This window comes from Cygnus olor, chromosome 18 (genome assembly GCF_009769625.2).
Source record: "Cygnus olor isolate bCygOlo1 chromosome 18, bCygOlo1.pri.v2, whole genome shotgun sequence".
In the NCBI taxonomy this organism is placed as follows: Eukaryota; Metazoa; Chordata; class Aves; order Anseriformes; family Anatidae; genus Cygnus; species Cygnus olor.
The window spans coordinates 12,957,746-12,981,077 of NC_049186.1; the positions used below are offsets into that span (position 1 = coordinate 12,957,746).

The 23,332-nt window shown below is 39.8% G+C and overlaps 1 protein-coding gene across 19 annotated transcripts in view; it reads left to right on the plus strand.

The window, feature by feature from the left end:
* ASPSCR1 (ASPSCR1 tether for SLC2A4, UBX domain containing) overlaps window positions 1-21,761 on the plus strand; it is a 53,946-nt gene extending 32,185 nt beyond the window's left edge. For 11 of the 19 annotated variants that reach the window (XM_040530384.1, XM_040530388.1, XM_040530382.1 and 8 more), the window contains 7 exons: window positions 1,356-1,437; window positions 2,290-2,356; window positions 3,384-3,446; window positions 3,784-3,836; window positions 17,703-17,754; window positions 18,479-18,548; window positions 18,876-21,761. In XM_040530384.1, coding sequence (XP_040386318.1) covers window positions 1,356-1,437; window positions 2,290-2,356; window positions 3,384-3,446; window positions 3,784-3,836; window positions 17,703-17,754; window positions 18,479-18,548; window positions 18,876-19,263 — 775 coding nt within the window. In that variant the 3' untranslated portion in view covers window positions 19,264-21,761. The remainder of the gene's footprint in view (window positions 1-1,355; window positions 1,438-2,289; window positions 2,357-3,383; window positions 3,447-3,783; window positions 3,837-17,702; window positions 17,755-18,478; window positions 18,549-18,875) is intronic. The other 8 variants (XM_040530379.1, XM_040530386.1, XM_040530394.1 and 5 more) reach the window with 2 other exon arrangements.
* Window positions 21,762-23,332: the final 1,571 nt, after the last annotated feature.

Below are 23,332 nucleotides of genomic sequence, written 5' to 3' on the forward strand. Positions count from 1 at the left end.
AGCTATTCCACCTCCTCCCGCCCTCCCCCACAAGGCCTCTGAAATCCTCATGTATACACAGATTGGCCTGAAAATTGCTCTGCCACTTGTGGGTCTGGAATAGTTAGTGGTACAAATGTAGGGTCATTTGGTTGGGGGTTACTGGAATTCAGCCCCCTCAAAAAAGACATCATTTCCAAATTTGCTGATGCTTGTAATCCTTTTTTTCCCTTGCAGCCAGGGATAAAAATAAAGGCAAGTTGCACATGAAACTGATATCATTTGGCTTCTTATTTAAGCTGGTGAATCTTACCAAGAACTAGCTGCATGCAATGCAATGCTTTAAGTGCAGTTGGAATTTAATTTCATAAAGAGGCAAGAATTGGTGTGAATCAGAAATTGGTACACAAAGAAGAAATGGAGCAGGTTAATTTCATGTTTGTTTTTCAAATTCTGAGTAACACTTTCAGAGCATCTTTGAATGTGATGTACTGGCTGACAGTTCTGGGTACAATTGGTGAAGTAAGCCTGTAGTTGTTTTGTTCAGCAGCTGTTCCTGAGATACCTTGATGACTCTCAAAAAAAAAAAAAAAAGTATGTATAAAGAGGTTCAAACTGTTGAGGTATAAGAGAGAGCTTTCAAATAGTTGTGCTAAATTTTAATTATATGATCAAATATTTCACCAAAATTTACGCTAGTAAATGAGTTATCTGGAATTAAGTGCAAACAAGGAAAAAGATCTACAGCTGAACATGAGATTGAAAGGGATCTGTTGGATCTAAGCTTACTTTTTTATTTAGAGCTAAAAATACATGTTTTTCCTGAATGTACTGTTTCATTGCAAATACTGGCAGATCTTTTTTGCACCTACTACTCCTTTTAAAAGACCAGTCTACAATGCCATTTCTTGAATGATCTGAAACTTGCCATTTTTGTTTTGTTTCTCTGTTGCTGATTAATTAACCTGTTAATTCTTGTGCCAATATTGTTTTTCAGTAGCTCTTCTCCCTCCCTGAAGTAATCTTGTCCCACGTTAGTCTCTGTTTTATTGGTTTAATAAATCCAGCTCTTCTCACATAATCTCAGCAAATGTTCTGCTGCTGCTCTTAGTAGCTTTTCTGGCACCTGCTCTACTGAACTTATTTTTAAACTTGTACAAGAAAAGTAATTTTATACAATGCTATCACTGATGCTCAAAAGTTCCATATGTGAGAGTGGGGTAGGGCACTGAGAGGTGGGGAAACTGCTGTGAGGGATACGTGGAACAATTGAGCAGTTTTCATCAGCCCTGCTTGGACTTAACACTTTCTTAATAATATCAAAATATATCTTAAAATTACAGAAGTGACAGCTTGTCATCTTCCCATGTATCTAGGAAACGCCTGGAAGAAGCTCCACTGCTGACCAGCTCTTTGAGGGAGGCTCAGATGAAAGAAAAGATAGAACGTTACCCAAAGGTAGCCTTTGTTCTTTTTCCAGTCCTTTTGGCTAGTCCAAACTTGGGAATTAAGTAGCTTCGGAAACCAGTTGAGAACAACAGGATCTTCAGTTACTTACAGGAGGACTCTTCAAATTTGTGTCCTTGTTAATTGTTTGTGGGACTTGCATAACAGTGGTACCACGTAAAATCAGCTGGCCTGTAACGGTGTGGTTGAGTGGCAGGCAGTACAGGTCCTTTTATTTTATTCCACATGATGGTTCAAAACTCTTATATGTGCACACATCAGTATGTCTGACTCTTAAGATTCAGTAATGTCTCATTACAGGGTAAATGATGTTACGGACTGGAGATATCTCGCTCTATAAATATGATCCTAATGCAGTTTTTGTCTTCTTTCTTATTGCAAAGTAATAAGAGGTGAAGTTCTCAAGTTAGGTGCTGTCTAACCAACACTGGAAATAGAATGGTACAATTCTAATTTACTTCAGATGTACTGCCTGGGGACTGTCTGACTGGGAGGATTCCTGCTGCTATGGATGCTTTTGTCTGTACCTGTCTGTGTTAAGGACATAGAGTGACTTCATACTTCATTTGAGCATCACTTAGCACAAGGAGCTCCTTCTCCCTGAATAAATGCTGCTGCATTGTACATTATAGTGTTTATATAGGTCAACTCTCTTAGTCTTTGAAAGACAGACAGCCCAAGGAGCTGCACAGCAATTGCTAGCCTGTATGTTATTTTGCCCATGTAGAGTAAATAGTTCAAATCTCCCTATTTAAAAAGAAACTTGCTCACAAATTTGAAGCCAAGGGCATGCCTTACCAATAGCTTTATGCAACTAACCTAATGTGCTTTGCCTCTGACTAGGTAGTGTTGAGAGTCCATTTCCCAGACCGTCACGTTCTACAAGGGTTCTTCCGACCTAGTGAAACTGGTAAGAGGTATCTCTGCTTCAGTCTGTGTGCCTGCAGCTAACCTCTCTCCTTGTTGGATAGTTGCATGACAAAAGAGGGGTGGTTCTGGAATGATCTTTCTGCTGTCCAGGGGAGGAATGGTGCTCTGAAAAAGCAGCTGTAGCTAGTTATACTGTCCTTATCCCTGAACTGGATGAGGAGGGAGTCTGGGGTAATTACCTTACTTAAGGGGAGTTTATTTCCAGGACTACTTGATGGAGACTGTCAGGCTGTTTGATGGAAAAATATTTGTGCTCAGGAAACTGTTCCACTTGATTTCCCATTATTTGGGTCAAAACGGTGTGTTACTGAGTTATTTTTTTTTCGGAGAGAGTCTGTAAATGAAGTCTTGGTGGAGCAAGAGAAAAGTTTGCATGCTTCCTCTATGTCAAAGCTTAATTTTTTTTTTTGGGGTGGGGGTTGGGGGGCAGGGAGGAAACCACCACCAACAACAAACAACAAAACATGCACACAAAAAAACAAACCACAAACCTCCCTCCCCATGCGGGAAAAAGAGGAGAAAACAAGATTTACCTACCGTAATAACGATAACGGGCTGGACCTTTCTGCCTCTATCATTTCAGAAAAGGTAGTAAGTTAGACTGCATACAGTGTAACCCTTACTGTTAATTGATTTAGAGCCTCGTATTCTGAGATAGCGGTGATGCTGTTTTTTGATGTTTTTCTATGGAAGAAAACCTAATAACTAGCTACTAGTGTCTCACCTGGCTACTCTGAAAATCTTGCAGCTGCTATTGAATTTCCTAGGAAGAACTTTACTGCCATCCTTAGATTTTTGCCAGGGGACAAACATGTCTAATTTTTTTCTCTAAGAAATTTGTAATGGTAATGGGTGTAGTGTACTAAAGATGGTACAGTTGAGTAGAGCAAAAGGTAATATGCAGATGTCGTAGAGGGCAGTTCTGGAGAAACAGATTAGCCCTTCTGCCCAGCATCTGAAGAAACAAATGTAATTCAGCAAACCTTTCTCTCCTCCTTCTTTTACAGTTGGCATTTTGAGAGACTTTGTAAGAAGCCATCTTGCAGATGCAGATTTGCCATTTTATTTGTGTGAGTGTGCTGTTGGTAATATTTGACCTTACTTTACAAAGTCTGTTTGTAGCTGCGATGTGTATGGGATCTTGTGATGCCATGAGAGATGACCTGGGGAGGGATTTTTTTCCCTAAATGTGGCCTCAAAATGCAAAGGAGGTATAATCTGCTCACTTAGCCACATTATGCTTCTGCCTAATAAGAAGCCTGTGTTGGCAGTGTGAAAGTGTCACTTTTTTCTCCCAAAAAAACAGATGAAGAAAAAGAAAAAAGCAGTAATCCCTCCCATACCTGCTGTGTTTATTGTTTTGGTTGCTGGATGGTCCTGTTTTGTAACTTGTTTTTTTAACTTCAGTTATTACACCTCCCAGAGTCATCTTGAATAATGAAAGTTTGACGCTCTTTGAGGTAAGGACTCACTCTCTGATTCTCTGACTTGCTGCTTTCCCTCGCTGTCATGTGCTTTAGTTACTTTAAAAAGAAGTTGTGTAATGTTATGATCCATGTAGACTTCTGCTTAGCCAAGGCTAATGGAACAAGGTGTTTCAGAGCACAAGCTCCTCACCAGAAGAGGTCCACCTTGTGCAGGAAGATGCACTTTTGTTGTTACGGGGGTGGGGGGGTTCATGTTGTTGTATACATACGCTCAGTGCCTTTATGAAGTCCAAACCATATTTAACCTTAAAACATTATTGCAAGAGCTGAGTTAATGACAGTTTGTTGTATCTGTAGTTGGCCTAATATAGTAGGAGATGTAACACTGGATTTGGATAGGTACAGCAGGAGGTAGAGGCTATGTTAGACACAAATCTGACCTTTTTGGAAATCACTAGATGAGACTTTAATTTCTCAAATCCATATTCCTGGATGCTTTTGCAAATGTCATATAAGGTGGCCTTGAAGTCTCTGGTTAGAGACTCAGGGCTCTGTAAATCACGCGTGCTAAAAAGAGACTGATGGATTAATTTTTGCCAGCCACTTTACCCCAGACTCACCATGTTTAAAACATGCTGTCATTCAGAGATTTGTAGACATTTGTAGCAATGGACTGAAGCTCACTTGCAGTGTGGATGGTCAAGCAGACTGCAGTGGGAGGTTTAGCTTGATGCCCCTAAGGGAGCAGAGCAGCAGGGAGGCAGGAGAGGGATAGAAAAAGGGACCTTTTAGGCAGCATGGTGAGTTAGGTAGGGTTTAGTATGTCTCTGAAGTTGTTTTTAATGGAGCTTTCCAAATTCCACAACTTCCTGACCAGGCCGTGTGGGTGCAATACAAATGTAGCTGATCGTAGGCTATTGAAGGTTCAGAGAGGCAAAGTGTGGATCACTGTGTTCAGTGGGAAGTCTCCCCTCTTCCTAATAACCCTGTTAAGAATTCGTGGCTGAAATTTGACAGTTTGGGAGTGGTTTTGTTATGTCAGAGTTCTTTGTATTATCACAATACCTGTGAGAGGTATAACTTCCTAGAGAGTCCTGAGCATCTTGGGGATCACAGCCCTGTTTGGTTCTGTGGTTCAGGAACCCTGTGTGCAGTAGCTTTTAGCCTCTGCACAGCCTGAGGACTGCTCTGTTTTTATCAGCCTTCCTACTCTCTACTTGAGCATGGCATCTGTTTGAATGTGCTGCGTGCATGGCAGTGCTTCTCCCGCCAGACAGGAATGGGACAGCATATGTGTTTGTAAGGCATAATACCATGGTGGGTGGGGAGAAAAATCATTTTTCTTTTCAAAGCCCTTTTGTATATTTTACTTAATAACAAAAATACCAGTGGAAAACACGTTGTGTCTTTGAAACAGGAGGTTTTGCCACTCAGGCATGAAGGCAGTTCCTTCCAGCTTCCTCTGACTTGTGCCATCTCATCCACATCTGCCACCCAAAACACTGTCTCAAGTCCCACATGGTGACCATGATGGGAAATGCAAAAGACAAATTTTGCCTTCAGATTTCTGAGAAACCCCAGGAAAAGGAAACTGGTTATGGTTGCATTGCTAATAATACATTTGGAAAACATTCAGAGGAAGAGCAGATGGTAATAAAAAAAAAAAATGTTCTGCACTTGCTAGCTGTTCTGAGGCAAGGGAAGCAGCCTCAGAGCTGTGACTAGTACAGACTGGTCTGAAATGGCACATGCACACTACTCTCTGCCCTCCTGCTCCCCTCTGTGTCCTAAGCTGTCGTGTGTGAACACATCCCTCACCTAGAGTTCCTTTAAAAACATTTTTTAAGATGCTTGTTGGAAAGCTTTTTTTCAACATTCTGAAGTCTCTCTGCAGCTCTCACCAGTAGATGTCTCCTGCATAAAATGGGTGTTTTTGTCCTTTCCTAAGATTTGGCTGAGATGCCTCCCAAGGTTTCCTGTCTTAGCCTCTGACTTATCATGTGTTCCTTCAAAATATAATGCTTCATTTGAGTTTCTCTGCAAGAAGTGTGTTTTTTCCATGTGCCACATTTTCATCTAGAATCCCATGAATTTAGTTTGCCATTTTTTTTTGTACCTCCTAGATGCTGAAGACTCAAGTTCTACCTCTGTAATTAACCTTTTCCTCATTTTTGGTTCACAGTTCATTTTCTCTTGGATATTTTTTTGCTTCTTTGAGATCTAGGTACTTCACTTCTGGATGCTGCTTTCTTCTGTTGTTCCCAGTCACTGTTGGAAAGTATCCTGTCTGTTCATGTGCCTATCTGTATCACCTTAAAATCACCTGTGACCGTTCTCTTCCTTTTCTTTAGTTAGCATCTAAATCCTTTGTATGCTGCACTCATTCACCATAGGAGAAGCTTTTTTGCATTTCACACTGAATGCATCACCTTCTTTGCTGGCCCTTACCTGCTTTCTATTCCATGTATCCTCTGATGTCTCTGGTCTCTTTTGTTACCTTTGGTCCATCTTCTAAATAAACTTCAAAATCCTCTGTTTCCCTTTATTCCACCAATCTCCACCCCCCCCCCCCCCCAAGCAAGAATGTTCTTTTATTTTCTCTTTTTCAGCATACACCTGTTGTTTCTCTGGACCTCTTCCAAAACACAACTTGTTCAGTGAAACACCAAAGAAATAATTACTTTTCCCTGTGTTTGAATCAGAAATGTTGTGGCAGGAATTTTAATTGGCTATGTTAAAGTCTTCATTTGGCACCTGGCACCGTTACTTGTGCTTGTTACATGTGTGGCAACTTCCCAGTTCCCAAGTTGTGACGTTTATTGTGGAATTCACTCCTTAAGACAGCTTCTTGAAATATATAAAAATGTACTATATTGCTGCACTGTAAAGACTTTTTACTTTAGAGCCTAGTCTCTTCTAGATCTGTTTAGAACTGACAGCTTGATAAAGATCCTGATCATTTTTAATGTCAAGCACCTTCAGTTTATGATGGTTTTCTTGAGGTTTAACTACTTGCAATATCACATGCAAAGGTGCAAAACCTTGGCATTAGTACAAAACTGTGATTGTTCAAGATACAGCATTCTAAAGCTGAAAGTTCTCCTGCAAATGGACTGTTTTAAGGAATCATCTTTCTCATTTCTAACTTCCTCTGTGTCAACATAAAAGCAGACCATCCAATTAAAATAAAGGGTGGCAAATTCAAAGTCGAAAATTGTTTTTTTTCATGCAACATATAGTTACAGTGCGCTTTAAGTAAAGTGTAATTAGAATGTGATTGTGTTGAGAATTTGGGCATAATTAAAGAAAAAAGGATGTTTTTAAGCATAATCTGAATACATGGAATCACTTGCTTGAAAACGTGGAATGCACATAAAAGTATCTTAAGCATGAGATTTTAGGGATTAGACCATGACCTTATGAAGATATCATCATTGCATTATCTAACAGTTGCATGACTTTGATAATTTTTTTAATCAGCTGTCTCAGTATATGCAAATGTAGGGATGCATGTGTGGGGAAAAATGTCTTGGACTTCATATGCATCTCAGTGCCAGGAGCCAGAGGGGAGTTACTTTTGGTGTTGGGCCAGGTGGGGCAGCACTGGGGACAGGACTTGCTCACTGCTAGCGTGTCTCTAGTGTCTTTCAAACTGTGAAATCCTCAGTCTGGGAAGAAGTTTGTGCGGGTCAGTATCAATTTCACAATTGTTGTAAGGTTGAGGACAGACTACAGTGCCTGGTCCTGCACTAGATGGGATTGGGCTCTGTATGGGTGGGTTAGTTGAAGGCTTTGCCCCTTTCAGGCATCGTGTGGTCTGCAGAAGGGAAGCCTTTTGTACTTTACTCAGAGCTCCCCTTCTATTTCTGCTATCTGGAAGGAAAGAGATTAAAAAGCAAATTTGATCTGTGAAGACAGAAAACATACTGTTAGGTTATTTTGTACAAAAAAAAAAAAAAAAAAGGAAAAAGTGCATCTTCCAGGCTTGGAGAAGAGGAGCTTTTATGCTAAAGTGACCATGCAGTACTTATCATCTCTGTGCTATGAGAGCTTGTTCTGGAATAACGCTGTTTTGATACACTAGAATGCGTACATTAATGATGTGGAATGTGGAGTTCTTCCACACATCACAGGGAAAGGGAGCATGGGTAGCTAATTTCTCAAGCTGTTATGGTAACTCTTTTTTTATGGCTGCATGAAAGGTTGAGAAGGGAGGTTGTCTTTATTGGTATTAGAGCTCTTTATGTTTGTCAGTTTGTGTCATGTAACCTCCAAAATTCATGGCTTTTACTCCAGGTGCTCTGACAGTGGAGTTAGCAATAGCCTCCTGGTACGTTTTGCAGCTGATGCAGTTCTTTTGCAAACATGTACGCATATAACCTGACACTTCATTCTAATAGGATATTTCTTAGATGACTAGAAATCTGTTTCTATTCAGAACAGATCTTCCAAAACATGCGTACTACCATGCTGTATCTAGCAATTCTGTACTTTTTTTAGTGTTTAACTTTAAAACTTTTTAACATTGTCTTTACTTTCCAACATGAGATTTTGTCTAATTATTCTCTCATAAATGATTTTTCATGTCTTAAAGTGCTTTGTTCTCCTTTAGCTCTCAGAAACTTTTTAGATTATTGTTCCCCAAACATGGTGCTTAAGCTGTTTAGAAACAGAAAATTAGAAAACCAAAGAGTAGAGGAATAGATTGGCTTATGGCTTCTGCACAGTCCATTCTTGGTTTTCTAGGTTGCCCCCTGTCTTCTCAAAATACATGATGCTATCATGTCTAAACACCAGTGAACTATTAGTATTACCTTTTAGGTAGTATCCCTTTATTTCTTCCCTTCAGTTTAGTTGTGGGCTGTTTAATTGCCTTCTGTTTTCTCCTTCTCTTTGAGAGATGCTTTGGTGCATAGGGAACTCAAACGTCATCATCCAAGGATATGGAAATTCTCTTGGTGAACTTTAAAAGGATTTTCTAGAAACTTACGGTCATTGTTGAGACTATCAGAGGCAGAGACTGCTTAAGCCCCAACACAGAGTGTTCTGCACATTAACTGCTGCCAGCCTGGATGTTTTAGGAACAAACTGTTGCAGGTAGAGTTTCTTCTTCTGTGATATGACTGGGAATTGGTTGTTTGGGATTGTTTGTCCAATGTCAGGCATGATTCAGAATTGTACCTTAGGCCTTATGCTAGCAGTAGGTTATTCTCCAGTTTTCAGGCTGCTGTGATGCTTGTCTACAAGAAAGAGTACATGGTGTCTGAGGTAGTAATGTGAGCATATTTGAGTGTTCAGATATCTATAAATGACTGCAACTTTTTGAAGTACCATATTATCAGTATTTCTGCTTTCTCAGCCCTCTCACTATGTTCAGGCTGATAAGATTGGAATTGCATTCCTTAATCTGGTTGCTCACAATGAAAGGAGAGCCATTATGCAGTAAGCAGAACCAGGAAAAAAGAAAAATATTGTCAACTTGTTTGCTAAGATACTTGGGCTGAAAGAACTGTCTGAAGTAAATTCTCCTGAAATGTGTATTTACAATTTAGTGAGCATGCAGATTGGCAGCAGTGTGTTTTTGGAATCCATGAAGAAGACTTCAAGGGAATTACTTTGATTTTTGTTGTTGTTGTTACTGCTGTTTTCACCGACTTCCTTATCCTCATGCCCCTTGAAGTGTTTTATAAGTTTTGCTCTCCAGAACTGATCAACTGCAGGCTTCCCTGTTGTAGCACTTGGCCTCGAGTTTCTTATAGCTCTGGTTGCATGTTTGTGCTTTCCTAGGCTAGCCAAGCTGAATTTTCAGAGTTGCTCTTCTCTTTCTTTCTCCTCCCAGAAACAGGCACTTGAGTAGTGTTCATCTGGGGACTTTAGTAGAAAGAGTAATTGATTGTGGAGTTAATACTAGGAAAGAGTTAGCAGAATATAAGAATATCAGCCACTGGAAAAGTCAAAACAGTAAAGAGGGCAAGAAGCCATCTTCTGTCTTTAGAGAAGCTAAAGGAATCCACACACTTCCACATAAATATTTAGATTTTCTAATCAGATCTTAGAGTGCACCAAGTGTTTCCTCTGGCATGTACCGTGGGCAGGAATCCAGAGGAGCTGTTTGTTCCTTTTTTTTGCCTTCGGTTCTGTTTCCATATCCTATTTGTTAATGCCATTTTGGGCAACGTCTGGCATTCTGTTTAGTGAAGCAGATTATGACTTGGGCAGTGTGAAGCCTTCTGTGCTTTTGGCAAGAGTCTGAATGCAGTTTCATAAAAAAAAAAAAAGTCAGAGTCAGTCTGTCAGAGGTATTTCCAGTGGCAGGTCTTGCATTTACCCTACTCGCTAACAAAGAAAATTGCAATTAGTAGTGAAATTCATCCAGACCAGAGGATGGCATTTGCCTTCCTATGTGAGGTTTTAGCCCTTTACTTATTCATTCTGGATTTTCTCATCTAACTAAATTTTGTTATTAATACTACCTCCAGATAGGAGGTCGTTCTTGTTCGTTACCATACTCGTAATGTCTGTACATACTTGTTTCTTATGCTGGCTTTGATTAAGGCTAGACATTGCAGTAAGGATGAGGCCTTCCTTGTGTGACTTATTTTAGAGTAGAAATTCTGCCAAAAACGTTCTCTCTTCTACTATTAATTTTGGAGGCCAAGTCTTTCTGATCTCAGCTCAAGGGCTCAATGAACGCTCTTTATACCTGGATTTCTTTCTAAGTAGCCTTCTCAAAATAGTGCTTTCAAGTCTTATCTTTGCCTTATGAATTTTAAAGATCCCCTGTTCAAGCTGGATCAGATTTCCCCTGTATTGGCTGCAGAATATCCATCTTCTTTCGCAGTTGCAGTCCACATTGAGAAGCTTTGTTCTCAGGTTATAAACAAGAACCACTTAGTCAGTTTGCCCCTTTCACCATGACTGTGGTGTTTATTTCTATTTCAGCGATGCTTTGCAGTCTTGCTGGAGAAGCTTTTGATCCACCGGCTTTCCGGCTGAATTTTCCAAGTGCTAGTTTATGTGTTTGGGGTGTGTGTACTGTGCAGTATTTCATGTTGGTAGCTTGGATTTCTCCTTCCATGTGCGTGTTCCTTTGAAGTGCTTATTTTCTTATTCATCTTTTAAGATCAAACTAACAGCAGACCTGTGGCACTCTAATCTTTTCAGATCATGTAACGGAAAGAATGCTTCATTCTGGCAGCTGCAAGTTCCCCTTAGCAGTCTCTGCCTGATTTGAAAGCATCGTTCTGTCTGTGAACAGAATAACTGCATGGTAACAATGTACATATTTTGCAGTACTCAATTCTAGGATTTTTTTGAATTCGTGTGTCTGGAAATGACCACTGAAGGGGGAAGTATTGAGACATTATTTGGGACGGTACTGCCTGAAACCTTTTCTGTGCTTCAGAGAACAAGTTACGAAAATATGCAATAAAAGAAAGCAGAAATGTTTCTCCTCTGTGATATACAGGGGAATGCTGTTCTAGTGTAGATATTTTTGTCATGGAATGCAAGATCCAGTAGACCTAACATACCACTCTACAACCAGGATGCCCTGCTGTCATAAACCACGCTCACCACTGTGGTATCTGAGTAAGTTCACCCTGAGTGTCTGAAATAAAACTTTGAGTTACTGTAGCTACAGTTTGACTAAATGTGGCTTTGTGAGTAACAGGCTGATCTTCAGCTTTAAGAAATTGAAAGTATTCATTTAAACTTCTGCAACTGTAACTAAGCATATTGATGAAGCTGTGTTATTGAGATCTTTTTAAAACCTGAGGAATTGTTTGTAATGATACTTTTTAAATGGGGAGGTTGGTAAGCAGAACACTGGTTCCTCTGCTTCTTGCCTCGTCAGTGACTGTGACTAAGACCCTGGATGGGAAATACGTGTGTGTGTGTGTGTGTATATATATATGTGTGTGTGTGTGTGTATATATATATAGCTCTCATTTCTACTACTGCCATTCTCTGTGACTTTGAATAAGTTACTTAGTCTCATTAAATCTCAGTTTTTCATCAGTACAAAAAATAGCAATTGTACTTTCTCACATTTTTATTTAATGTACTTTGTACGTTACTTTTCTTTCCATTTATATGAACATAAATAGATAGATGTGTGGCATTGGAATAGTCTGCCCAGGGAAGTGGTTGAGTCACCATTCCTGAAGGTCTTCAAGAAACATGTAGATTTAGAACTTAGCAGCATGGTATAGTGGTGGACTTTAGTACTAGGTTAAAGGTTGGACTAGATGATCTTAGAGGTCTTTTCCAACCTAAATGATTCTATGACATGAAGTGCGCAATGGGACACCATTTCCAATTGGATTTCTGAGTGCTGTTGCAGTAACAATAATCTAGCTGTATTTAATTTTCCCAGTAAGAATGACATTGTACTTTGGGTGAAAATCAAAGCATCAAGGAAGAGAAATGCTGTATATTTGAGCGCAATAGCTAGCTCTTGACTTGTAGTAATTCTTGGCGTATAGCTGAATGGAGATTTTTTTTTTTTTAATATTTGTTTCAAACAATCTGAGATTCATTTGGTCAATCTGCTTGGCTCAGTGTAACTGTTAGAGGTTTCTAAATTTCTCTTGGTTCACAGATATTGAGAGTCCTACACTGTGAGTTTAAGAACTGCAACATCCTTCTAAGGACATTGATACATGCATTAGAACAAATGCAAATGAAGAAATAGCAGCTGACTTGTGAATATAGGTTTCAGATAATGTTCTACACAGTATTTGATTCTTGCGTCCTTAGCAGTGTATGGGAATACTAAAGGGTCCAACTCTGGGGTTGTATGTTTTCCTGGACCGGAGATCCTAAAACCTTCTTATCTTTATGCCAAGACATTGTTTGGCTACTGGAGTTATTCCACTCTGAGTGTGTGTATATATTTTTAATGTGAAATTGGTAGTGGTTTAAATACTTTTGTGTTACAAAAAACTCTCAGGCGGCGCTTGTCCTACCGGTGACTGGCTGGAGAATTACTGGGATGATCAGTGAGATGTAGCTAACTGTTTTCTGTGCTGAACCCTTAATAAGTATTGAAATAGGAATGACACCTGAGAATTCTGCGGTAAGGAAACTAGACAAAGGATGGTATGAATGAACCATTATTCTTAAGAAAGAATTGAAGAAAAAGAACTTACTGGATATAAATTTGGCAAGGTGGGACTCTGTGTTGGCTGAGCCCTAGGAAGGGGTAGTGATGGAGGGAAGTGAGCCATGGGAAGGAGGTTGCATTTTGTATACTTGTGAGCTGCTCTCTAGTGCCTTTAAGTGTCTTTCAATTAAATGATTTTGAAGTGAAGCATTTGGACTGATGTTTTGCCAGCAGTTGGAAATGGTTGTGGTGGTGGAGCCTGAAATTTAGAACTATGGTTATTTGTCAACTTGTGAGTAAACAGTGTAGAAGTTTATACTGGGGCACATTCTGTTTGTGTGCTTGTGTGGTTAGTGTGTCTGTCTAGCTCTTGGTCTGTTTCTCTCTCTCTTTGTGCCTCATGCAGGCCCTGCCATGAATTTTCTTTGACCTCTTGGGGCCATTCCCACATGAAGCTTTGATGTGTGTGCCCAGAGCTTGATTGACAAGGAAGTTTTGGTGGTGGCAGCAGGGAAAAGAAGAGAAAAGAACAGGGCTTTGAACTAAAGGGCTTTGAGCTCTGAGATACTGTGCTTACTTATCTCCTTCAGAATGTTAATTATTTACCGAGATAATTGGGTGGGAGAGGAAAAAGAGAGAGGGGAGGTTATTAAAAAATTCCAGCACTAACACGCTACAAAAACCTAATTTTCCAACTTGCAGCCTTCATGGAAAGGATGTTGTGTGTAAAAGGGCTTGAGTGTATGTGTGTTTGGGGAGGGAGTGTTGGGGGGACTCCTTTTTAAGCCACCCATTTCCTAAATAGAGGTATCCCTTCAGACAAATGCAGCGGAAACATCAAAGCTCTTGCAAGAGTCTTCTCTGGGGGTTTCTAAACTGTCTGGCACTTCTTAATTAAAAAGTTTATGGAGAGCTGTCTTTCTGATTGGAGCAGGCAACCCTGTTGAATGAGGAATGACACGTTAAAAGACCTAATAAATAACGATTTCTGCTAAAATATCAGTTCAAGGATGTGAAGATTCCTGGCTACTTAGGCAGGAGCTGAGGCTTGGAGTAGACTGAGGGATATCTCTCCTGCTTCAGTCTAACATGTGGGCCATACTACATGTGAAAGTCTCCTGAGCCTTTTGGATTAAAGTCCAAAAACTTTTGCATTTATAATGCCAAATACTCATTTGACATTTGTAGTCGGGAAGGTAAGTGAAGCTGTTTCAATTTGTCTGCAGTTCATACGTTTTTATTAGTCTCTGTACTAGGTAGGAATCCAGACTCCCCAGCAGAGATCAGGGTTTGTCTGACTTCTTGTAGTTGTGCTGCTGGATCAAGTCCAGATACCATCAGTTCTAGTATCCTGACTGTGCTGATGATGGCAACAGAGGATCAAGAAGACTCGAGAGCAGGCAGCCTGACCTGCATGGTTTCTAAGTATGTATTGATGGTATGAAGAGGGACAGGTAGGTGGTGGTGTGGGCTTTTTTCTTTGTTTTTTTTTTTTTGGTTTGGTTTCTTCAAGAGAAGAAATTTAGTATTACTGTTTTGTTGGGGTAAATGTAGACCATCAGTCAATGTCTTCTGTCTTCCTGATAGTTGCTAGCTGTGACAGTCCTTAACTCTTCTACACTGTGATTTGGCTTCTTTATCTGTCTCCTAAAATAAAAGGTCTTCTGAAACCTTAAAAAATACTTCTTTATGTAATATTACACTGACATGTTAGTTCCAATAATAAGATTTATTTTTTTCCTTCAGAATCCTTGCTGGTGTACAGCTGGTTACACCATGTCATATTAATCTACATGTCACTTTCAGCCCTTTTTTAAAATACAAGCCTGTGCTTGCAGCAGTGTCTGTTTTTAATAAGAAGCTTAATTTTGAATCTACTACTCTGCAGTTCCTTGAGAACACTTGGATGTACCATCTGGGCATGGTAATTTAGAGCTTTTTAATTTATCTTTTAGTTCCAGTTTTTGTACTGCTTCAGTTTCTTTGAGGGTGTGGTGTAATACTATAATCGCTGTAACAGAAGAGCAGATTTCATAGGTACGTACCTTCCACATTTATGTGCAGTTGCTTTTATGATTCCTCAAATGAACCAGTGGGACTGCAGGCACAGATTTAAAGTTTCTCTGGTGCCAAGCAAAGGACCAAAAGATGATAAAGGGACTGGTGCGTCTGACATACAGGGAGAGGCAGAGAGAGCTGGGGTTGTTATGCCTGGAAAAGAGAAGGCTCTGGGACGGGAGTGGATTTGTCCATGTGTGTAATTACCTCATGGGAAGTGGCAAGGAAGATGTAGCTAGACTCTTCTCAGTGGTGCCTAATGAAAGGACAAGACAAGAAGAAATGGACACAACTTACAGGAACTTCCATTTAAATGAAGAAAATAAATGCTGTAAGGGTGGTCTAATACCGGAGCAGGTTGTCTGGGTAGGTTGTGGAGTCTCCCTCCCTGGAGATATTCAGAAGCTAACTGGACATGGTCCTGAGAAAAGTGCTGTAGCAGACCCAGCTCTTAGGAGAGGGGATTGCACAAGACAATTTTCAGATGTCCTTTCCAACCTCAACAATTCAGTCTTTACTGACAAGGAACTTAAAATGAAACAGTGACCTGAAACTACTGCGTCTCTCGTGAAAGAAAAGATCAAGAACAAATTTACTTGTCTTCAAGTCGCCCTAATGATGAAATTGGTCCAAAATCATCATTTAAATTCTCCTTTTTAATGGGATTCTTTAATATGTATGTAGCGTACCAACCAATTATTTTAGGGACTTCTTTTATCTGAACTTCTTATTCTAACTTTTTGCTGTTTTAACACGAGTTGTATTTTAACTCTCTGAATTTCCTTCCCAAGTCTTTTCTGCTGCTTCATGTCATATTATTGGCCTCACAAGTGTTAGTTACCAAAGTTGAAAAATCTTTTCTTTTTGAATTATGGGTAAATGACAACACTTTGTTAGCTTGCTTTAATACTTGCTTCTCTGCCTTTTTTCAGTTAGGGCTGCATACCATTTCTGAGACTCACTTTTCCAGATAATGTTTATTAAACAGCTAAGAATTTTACTTCATTGCCTCTGACTTCTTGTTCTCTAATCAGCATGCTTAATTTCATTAACTCTCTAAAATCCAGTATTTGCATTAATTTTTCATGTTTTCATTTTCTGTGATGTTGAATTTTACTACGTTGTGATCACTATTTCTTATTGTCTTATTTTCCACTACAGTTTGAATCTGATCTTGTACTTAGGGCTAATTGAGAATAATTTCTTTTCTTGTATCTTTGGAATTATTTATTCAAGAGATCACCATCTGAGCTACTAGTACAATTTCATTTAATGTGTTAATATGTTCAACAGGGATCATAATTCATATTCTGTACTGAATTTGGTTCACTATATATTTATGCAGAGGTAGTTGAATAAAGCTATTTAGCAATGACATAGCAGATGGGTACAAAGTGAGAGAAAATGGGCAAGAGCATAAGTTGTTTAGCTGTATGGTTGAGAAGCTTCATTGTTTTGATTTGTTGCTATTTGAAATTTAAAAAAGAGTGAACTGCAACAGACAGGACACTATTTGCTTCCTTACATTTGTGTAACTTGAGGGATATCAGTTGCAACTTCCTTCTTGTGTGATGGACATACGTCTTAAAATGGGGGAAAACAAAGTATAAAGCAGTGTGGTAAATTTATAAACAAATGGAACTAGGTATCAGACCTGCTAACTAGAATTATAGACAGTGTTACTGCTTTTTTTTTTTTCCTGCAGAGTGCGTCTCTTCTCTTCAGAGTGATAGTAAATAGTAGGGAGGGAAAAATTGAGTCTGGCTGTATTGCGCTTCTGGGTTGACAAAGGAGGAGTTTATTCTGTTAAAATATGAGCTCATGGGAACCCTCTTTAATGTGTTCTTTGTGTATGCGTTTTGACCAGAAATTGCTCGTTGTGGACTACTGAAGAGGTAGGCAGAAAGATAGAAGGTAATGTGGTGCATACCTTTCTGGGGCCATCCCCAGTGAGATGCGCAGTGTTTCTCACCTTTTCACTGATCTGGTCAGCTGGGGCGCTGTGGCATATCATATCATTCTAATATGGTGGCAGTACTTACAAGTTCAGACTCGATAAATTTACATACTGTAACATACTTCCATTTGATTCAGTGTTTCATGACCTATATGTATATTTCTTTTTAAGGTGTCGCAGTGTAATTAAAGTGCATGCTAAATGAATTATGCTTTGGCTGACTGACGCCTCACATAATAGTCACTGAGGAGCTGTTGAAAAACAGGAATCACACTGGTGTTCTGGGCACACTCTGCTTTTATCTGGTTTGGAGATAAACGTATAAATGCAAAATCAATAATAGCATTTGCATATGAAATAAAGGTTGAGTGATAAATGCAGATGTAAAGGAGGCAGTCCTACACAGTCCTACAGTTACCTAGATCACATAATGAGCTAAATGGATTAAAAAAAAAAAAAGCTTGAATATAGCAGTTATTCTGACAGGTAGGAACTAGCAGTTTAGACTAGATTGAAAACAAATAGCAGGTCATTAGCACAACGAGCACATTGCTGTACTGGTCTCATCATCTGTATGTAGTAGAATAGCTACATTGTACAGTTTTGCTTAATATCTGAGTGCCCTGTGCTTTACACAAGTTCAGACTTCTGAATTATAGATGTTTCAGTGACCTGATCTTAATCTGAATTGTCCATAATTGTCTAACCAGTTTCTAACGTTCACAGTGGACCATGAAAACATCTACAGTCAGTCGTGTCTTTTTCCCCTTTACTGCAGGCTAGACTCTTTCCAGCTGCTGTCATTCATTTTGGATCTGAGGAGCGCAGAGGTGAGTGAGCCTCCTCTCTTCTTTAGCTGATAGTATTGCACCTATATAGAAGACTGAGAAAAATTGTATCTGTACATTCAGATTCCCCACCCCACCCCCCCACCCCCCAAAAAAAAAAAAAAAAAGCAATCCTTGGGATTGCTGGTAACTGTTCCCATTTAGAATGGCTGAAGCTCTTCAGAGGTAGCCTGGTCCTGCAAGAATTGTGTTGGATTACCGGTTAGCTTGACCACAAATGTAAATATAGTACCCTTCTTGTGAGATTTTTTTAGCCTATGGAATAAGCATTATCTACTCTGAGGACAAGAATGATAGAAGAATCCTTCTGTGAAATGCTCTTACAGACCTTCTGTTGTAGTAGACTAGCTGGAGATGGGAGAACAGATTTGAACCTTCAGTTCTCTGATGTCTGTGGTTTATGCGTAGAATCTCTGTTTGTCCTAGAGATTAAAGAATGCTGCAGCTTCACGTAATAGCTTCTGAGATGCAGTGAGCACTGGAAGAAAATGTCATTATCTTGAGTTTTGAATGATGAAACAGAGCACCTTGACTTGTGAAAGAAACTGTCATAGTTTAAAAGCATCTTATTTGTCAGCTGGTGGAAGGAGATTTACTATAGTATACAGCCGGTCTTTGCTGATTGTAGAGCTATGTGATTCTGTGGTGATTGATGTCTTTGTTACCAAACAAGTGTTTGTATTTCATTGGATTTCATTTTAAACAGATTGTTACCTGAAATCGGATCTGCTGAGCTCTGCAGTTTCCCCTTCTGCAGCTGATTTATTAGTGGCCAGGTATGTTGGGACTGAATAGAATTGCAAATGAGTTTTACAGGGAGGGGAGCCATGAAGTGAGTCCATCTTTCTAAAAAGAAATATGATCTGAAGACAGATACTAGGACTTCAGCTTCTCCTTCATAGTCATACTTGAGTTCATAGCTTATGAATCATAGAATCCTTCTTTGTAAAGCAGGAATTCAGTGACTAAAGTAATCCTAAGGTCTTTATTACGAAAAGGAAGAGCCTTTTCAATCTGACTTTGAAAGCTTAAAGGTGGGCTTTACATGGGGCTATTATGAAAAAAATGAAGTTTTTAATTCAATTTGCTTATTTTCTCTTCAGATGTTTGTCCAAGTCATTAGTTCCTTCTGCCTCATCATCTTTGGAATCAACGGTTCCATCCCTACCTGAACCAGAAGCCCGAAGTGACAAAAAAACTGATGAGCAACCAGAACCAGCAAGGGTGCATGAAGCTCCACAAATGTTGAAAAGGGCCCCTGGGAAAATACCCAAATGGCTGAAGCTACCAGGTAGCATGAAATCAGAGGAGAGTTCTTCTGTTGAACTCCACAGAAAGGCAGGCTCCTCCTCTATGTCAAATGCTTTGGATGTTGACACTGTTCTTAAAGATGTCAACAGAAGGCTTGCAGGATATATACATGGTTCAGTGCTTGTCAGTCACAAACCAATTTGTGACCTAAACTTCAGCCTTCAGTGGAGAAGCACCTGAATGCTGTTTCTAGGCCGTGTTGAGCCTGAGGTCTAATTCATTATGCTTGCAGCATCCTTAACTATGTCCTGGAGGTAATGTTCTGAGTTCTTAACTATGCCAGTATAGTTCAAATACTAATACTAATAGGCATGACATTCTATCTACAAATGGCCTGTGTAGTCTATTAAACCTCCATCAGTTCTTTGTCCTTTACTGGCATAGTCTGTTTTAGTCCTTTCCTTTCTCTTAATTTTTGAGCTGGTCTTTTTGTTGGTCTCTTTACTTCAGAGCAGTAGTGGTTTTCTATAGTTGAGATTGCACCCAAACTTCCATTATGTTTTTTTTCCTCATCAGAGAACTGCAGCCTTGGTTTTAGTCTCAGAACCAATAGCTTGTGTGGTTTTATATGAGAATTTATACAAAATATGAAGGAACTGAAAAAAGCATTCCTGAATTAAACAATTGGCAATATTCATTTTCCGATGCAGTGGCAAAGAATAAAAAGCTAAGTCAACCCCCCTAAAAAGCAATAAAACTAGGAAGCATTATCTGAAATTCCCGTTTTTAGTTTCCTGTTAGAATTTTAGTACTTGATTCTGTGGGGCCAGCAGCATAGCATAAGGTGTGAAGTGATTACTGGAAGGCTGCAAACAGTGGGTCTGTGTGTGTTTCCCTGCTATAGCTGATCTGTCCTTGATGGGACAAAGGGCAATGGTTAAATTAAAAGAGGGTAGATTTAGATCAGACATTAGGAAGAAATACTTCATTATGAGAATGGTGAGGCACTAGAACAGGTTACCCAGAAAAGTTGTGGATGCCCCATCCCTGGAAGTGTTTAAGGCCAGGTTGGATGGGGCTTAGTGCAACCTGGTCTAGTGGAAGGTGTCCTTGCCCCTGGCAGGGGGTTGGAATTTAGATGATATTTAAGGTACCTTCCATCCCAAACTATTCTATGAGTCTGTGACTGGTAGTGGATTACTGGTGCAGATTATGTGGAAAACAGTATCTTTACTGTTTCCTGGTTCCAGTATGCTTGAACTGTTTCACTTGAGTAGAACTTTCTTTTCCAAGTAAAGATGATCTGGATAAAGCACAAAACATCTTGTCTACCTATGTAGGTTATCCACAAACAGCTTGTATGAAGGTTTATTAACATATACTAATATTTATGTCAGTAACATGTAAGATGGAATTCTCTTTCCTGGAAGTTATGTTGTATTCACCATTCCACTTGCTGAAGAACTACTTCTCCATGCTACCCAACTGTTGTCTGAACACAGCAACATACAGAATGAGATCATGTTATTGAGAAATGACGCAGTGCAAACTATGTGGTTAAGTGTTTTAATGGTCTTATGTTTGTGTTGTAGGTGGGAAGAGATGAAGCATTTTGGGGTGCAATGAGCATTCAGCTGTGCCTCTTTCCTGATGAACTACTTGAGAATTTGTAAGAAATTGTTGGTGGCCCAGGAGAGGTCTAATCTGTATGAACATAAGTTATAAACAGAAAATTGCTATTTCAGCTGCCAGTTTCATCTTTTGGAGGAGTGGAAGGCCTGTTTATGGGCTTTGTGACTACAGAAGCAAGGTTAGAGGTAAAATTTAAGATTTCCTGCATGCAAATAATATGAATAGGGAATTGAGGGGGAGATGATTCCTAGATAATCTTTCTGAAGGACTTTGCTTCCATCCATGTTTTTAAATTCGAATCTCCCTAGTTCAACCTTCAAAGATAAGTGGAGTCTGGCTTCCTGAACTCTAGCAGCAAGGTACAATTAATTCAGTTTTATCTATAGCTTAGTGCTGCCTAGAACAAGACTTCTCTCTGCTTTTTGCTGGCTAGGGTTAGTGCTGCTGGTAATTCTGGGCATAGTTGGCTGGAAAGTCAGTTCAGAGGAAGCACTTATATCACGACAGCTCAAATAGGCTTTTCCTGTGAACCGCTTGGTTTGCTGCATTTGTATTGTTTTTATTTGCCAGAATCTTTTTAACGAAGAACACAGGTATCTGTTAATACAAAGCATGCAGAGTTTTTCCTGCCACAAGCTCTGTGCTTTATTTTCACTATACCTAATTAACATCAGTAATTATGGGTATAATCAGAAAAAAAAATAAATCCCGTAAAAGCATCTCTTCATGTGATCTTCGATCTACAGATTTCTTCTTTGGTCTGAGTACTTCCACAGCAAAGTAGCTGTTCTCTGCAATGCAGTTAGTGTGTGTACAGAGGGGAGTGCTAGTCCTGATCTTTGCCTCCTGCAGATGTTGTAATGGAATGGGTATTACTGTTTAGAACTGTGCTTATATTGGATATGAACTGTATAGTGCCACTGTAGCCATGGTGCTGTATTTTATTTGAAGTTTTCTCCATGGATTGGTGATTCATATTGGACAAGCTGGGGTTCCTTGTTACAGTAATAACATATTTTCCATTTTCCCTGTATAGACAATTGTTCCCTAAACTATGTGTGCATCTGCACGATTCGTAGATGTAATAAAGCGCAGTGTCCAGAGGAGGCCTTTTTGTCGGTCTCTTTGATGATGTGTTCCTTCCCCCAGTGCTCTGCTTCTCTGTTGCTTCTCTGTTAGTTCACAGGAACCTGTTCCCTTTTCAATGGGCCTGTCATGCCTAATTCCCTTCCTCCCATTTTTTCCCCGACAAAGCAAAACAGAGCTTTGTACCATCTGAATGAACTTCAAAGTGGCTAGAAAGGGCACCCAGGGTTCCTGGCACTTGTAATTGTCTCCCAGTCTGGCCAACATTTCCCTTCAGGTCTAATTACTTCCAAATGCTCCCAGATGCTTTGAAGAAACTCAGAGGGAGGGGAAGGCATGAAAGGTGGAAGAGGAAAAAGGAGACTCCAAATGTAGGGAGCAGAATGCAAAAATGCTGGTTGATTTCTTGTATGACACCTAAACATAAACAGGGAGGGTGTACAGCCTCTGGCGTTGGAGAACGAAAGAGCACTATAGAGCTGCTGCTCTAAATCCTTTCTGTGGAAAGCAAGCCCTTCTGGCACTTGACAGGATATCTGTAAAAGACATACTACAGCAAAACAAAAGAAACTAAAATAATGTTTAAAGCTTACTACTTTAGTGGATTTAGTGTGGGCTGAGCATGCATTCCACAGGACTACCTATCTTGGTTCAGGTGCTATGTTACGCTTGCTCTTTTCACAGAAGTCAGCAGTGTATTGTAGCTAGAGATACTTTGCTGAGTTCATGCGGGATATATTGGAGGCAAATAACCATAGGTTGGCTCCTGTATAGGTACAGGTGTGCCGGTGTGTATATACTTGTGCTGGTGTTGTCTGATTCACTGGAGTAGAATAAATGGAAGCATTCTGATTGGTAGGAAGTTGTGCTGGGCTTTCAAATGTGCTAGTCTTGTTTTTGAAGAGCACAGGCAACGTCAACTAGTTATGACTAGCTTAGCTATTTTGATTCCAACAGTTTTGATAAAAGAGCAAGCACCGTAGTTGTCACCTGCAAGTATGTGTTATAGGCAAACAGAGGGAAATGTTTGGATAGCGGTATCAATATTATTGGGGCAGTTTCTTGGGTTAAGCACAGGGATGAGGATTAGGGAGCTAGTGTCTGGTCTACCTTGACCTAACTGCTGTTCACAGAAAGTTAGGTGTGACTTAATCAGACAGAGAGACACTAAAAAATCTTGGCAGTTTCTTTTTAGCTGTGGCTGGAGATGAGCAACAGCTGCAGGATCAATATTGGGTTTAACCAGATCCCCAGAGTGAACTTTCTAATAATTTAAAAGTCAAGATACTGGTTTATCTAATTATAATCTAATGGGCTATGTCAGTCAAAAGAGGCTTCTGGTGAGGTAGCATTCTCCCTCTTGACTCTTGCAGCCACGTTCATCCTGCTGTGTGCACTACTTCAGTCAGTTCTGCCTATGCATGTCCCTTGTGTAACACTGTAATGCACCAAACACAATTTAATCTACTCCTTTTTCAGGAGAATGAAAAAATGGTACTTTCAACAGCTGGACCGGAGGTCTTATTCCCCCTTCCCTATGCAAAAAAAAAAAAAGGGGGGGGGTGTTAACTGCTGCTGTTACAGTACCACT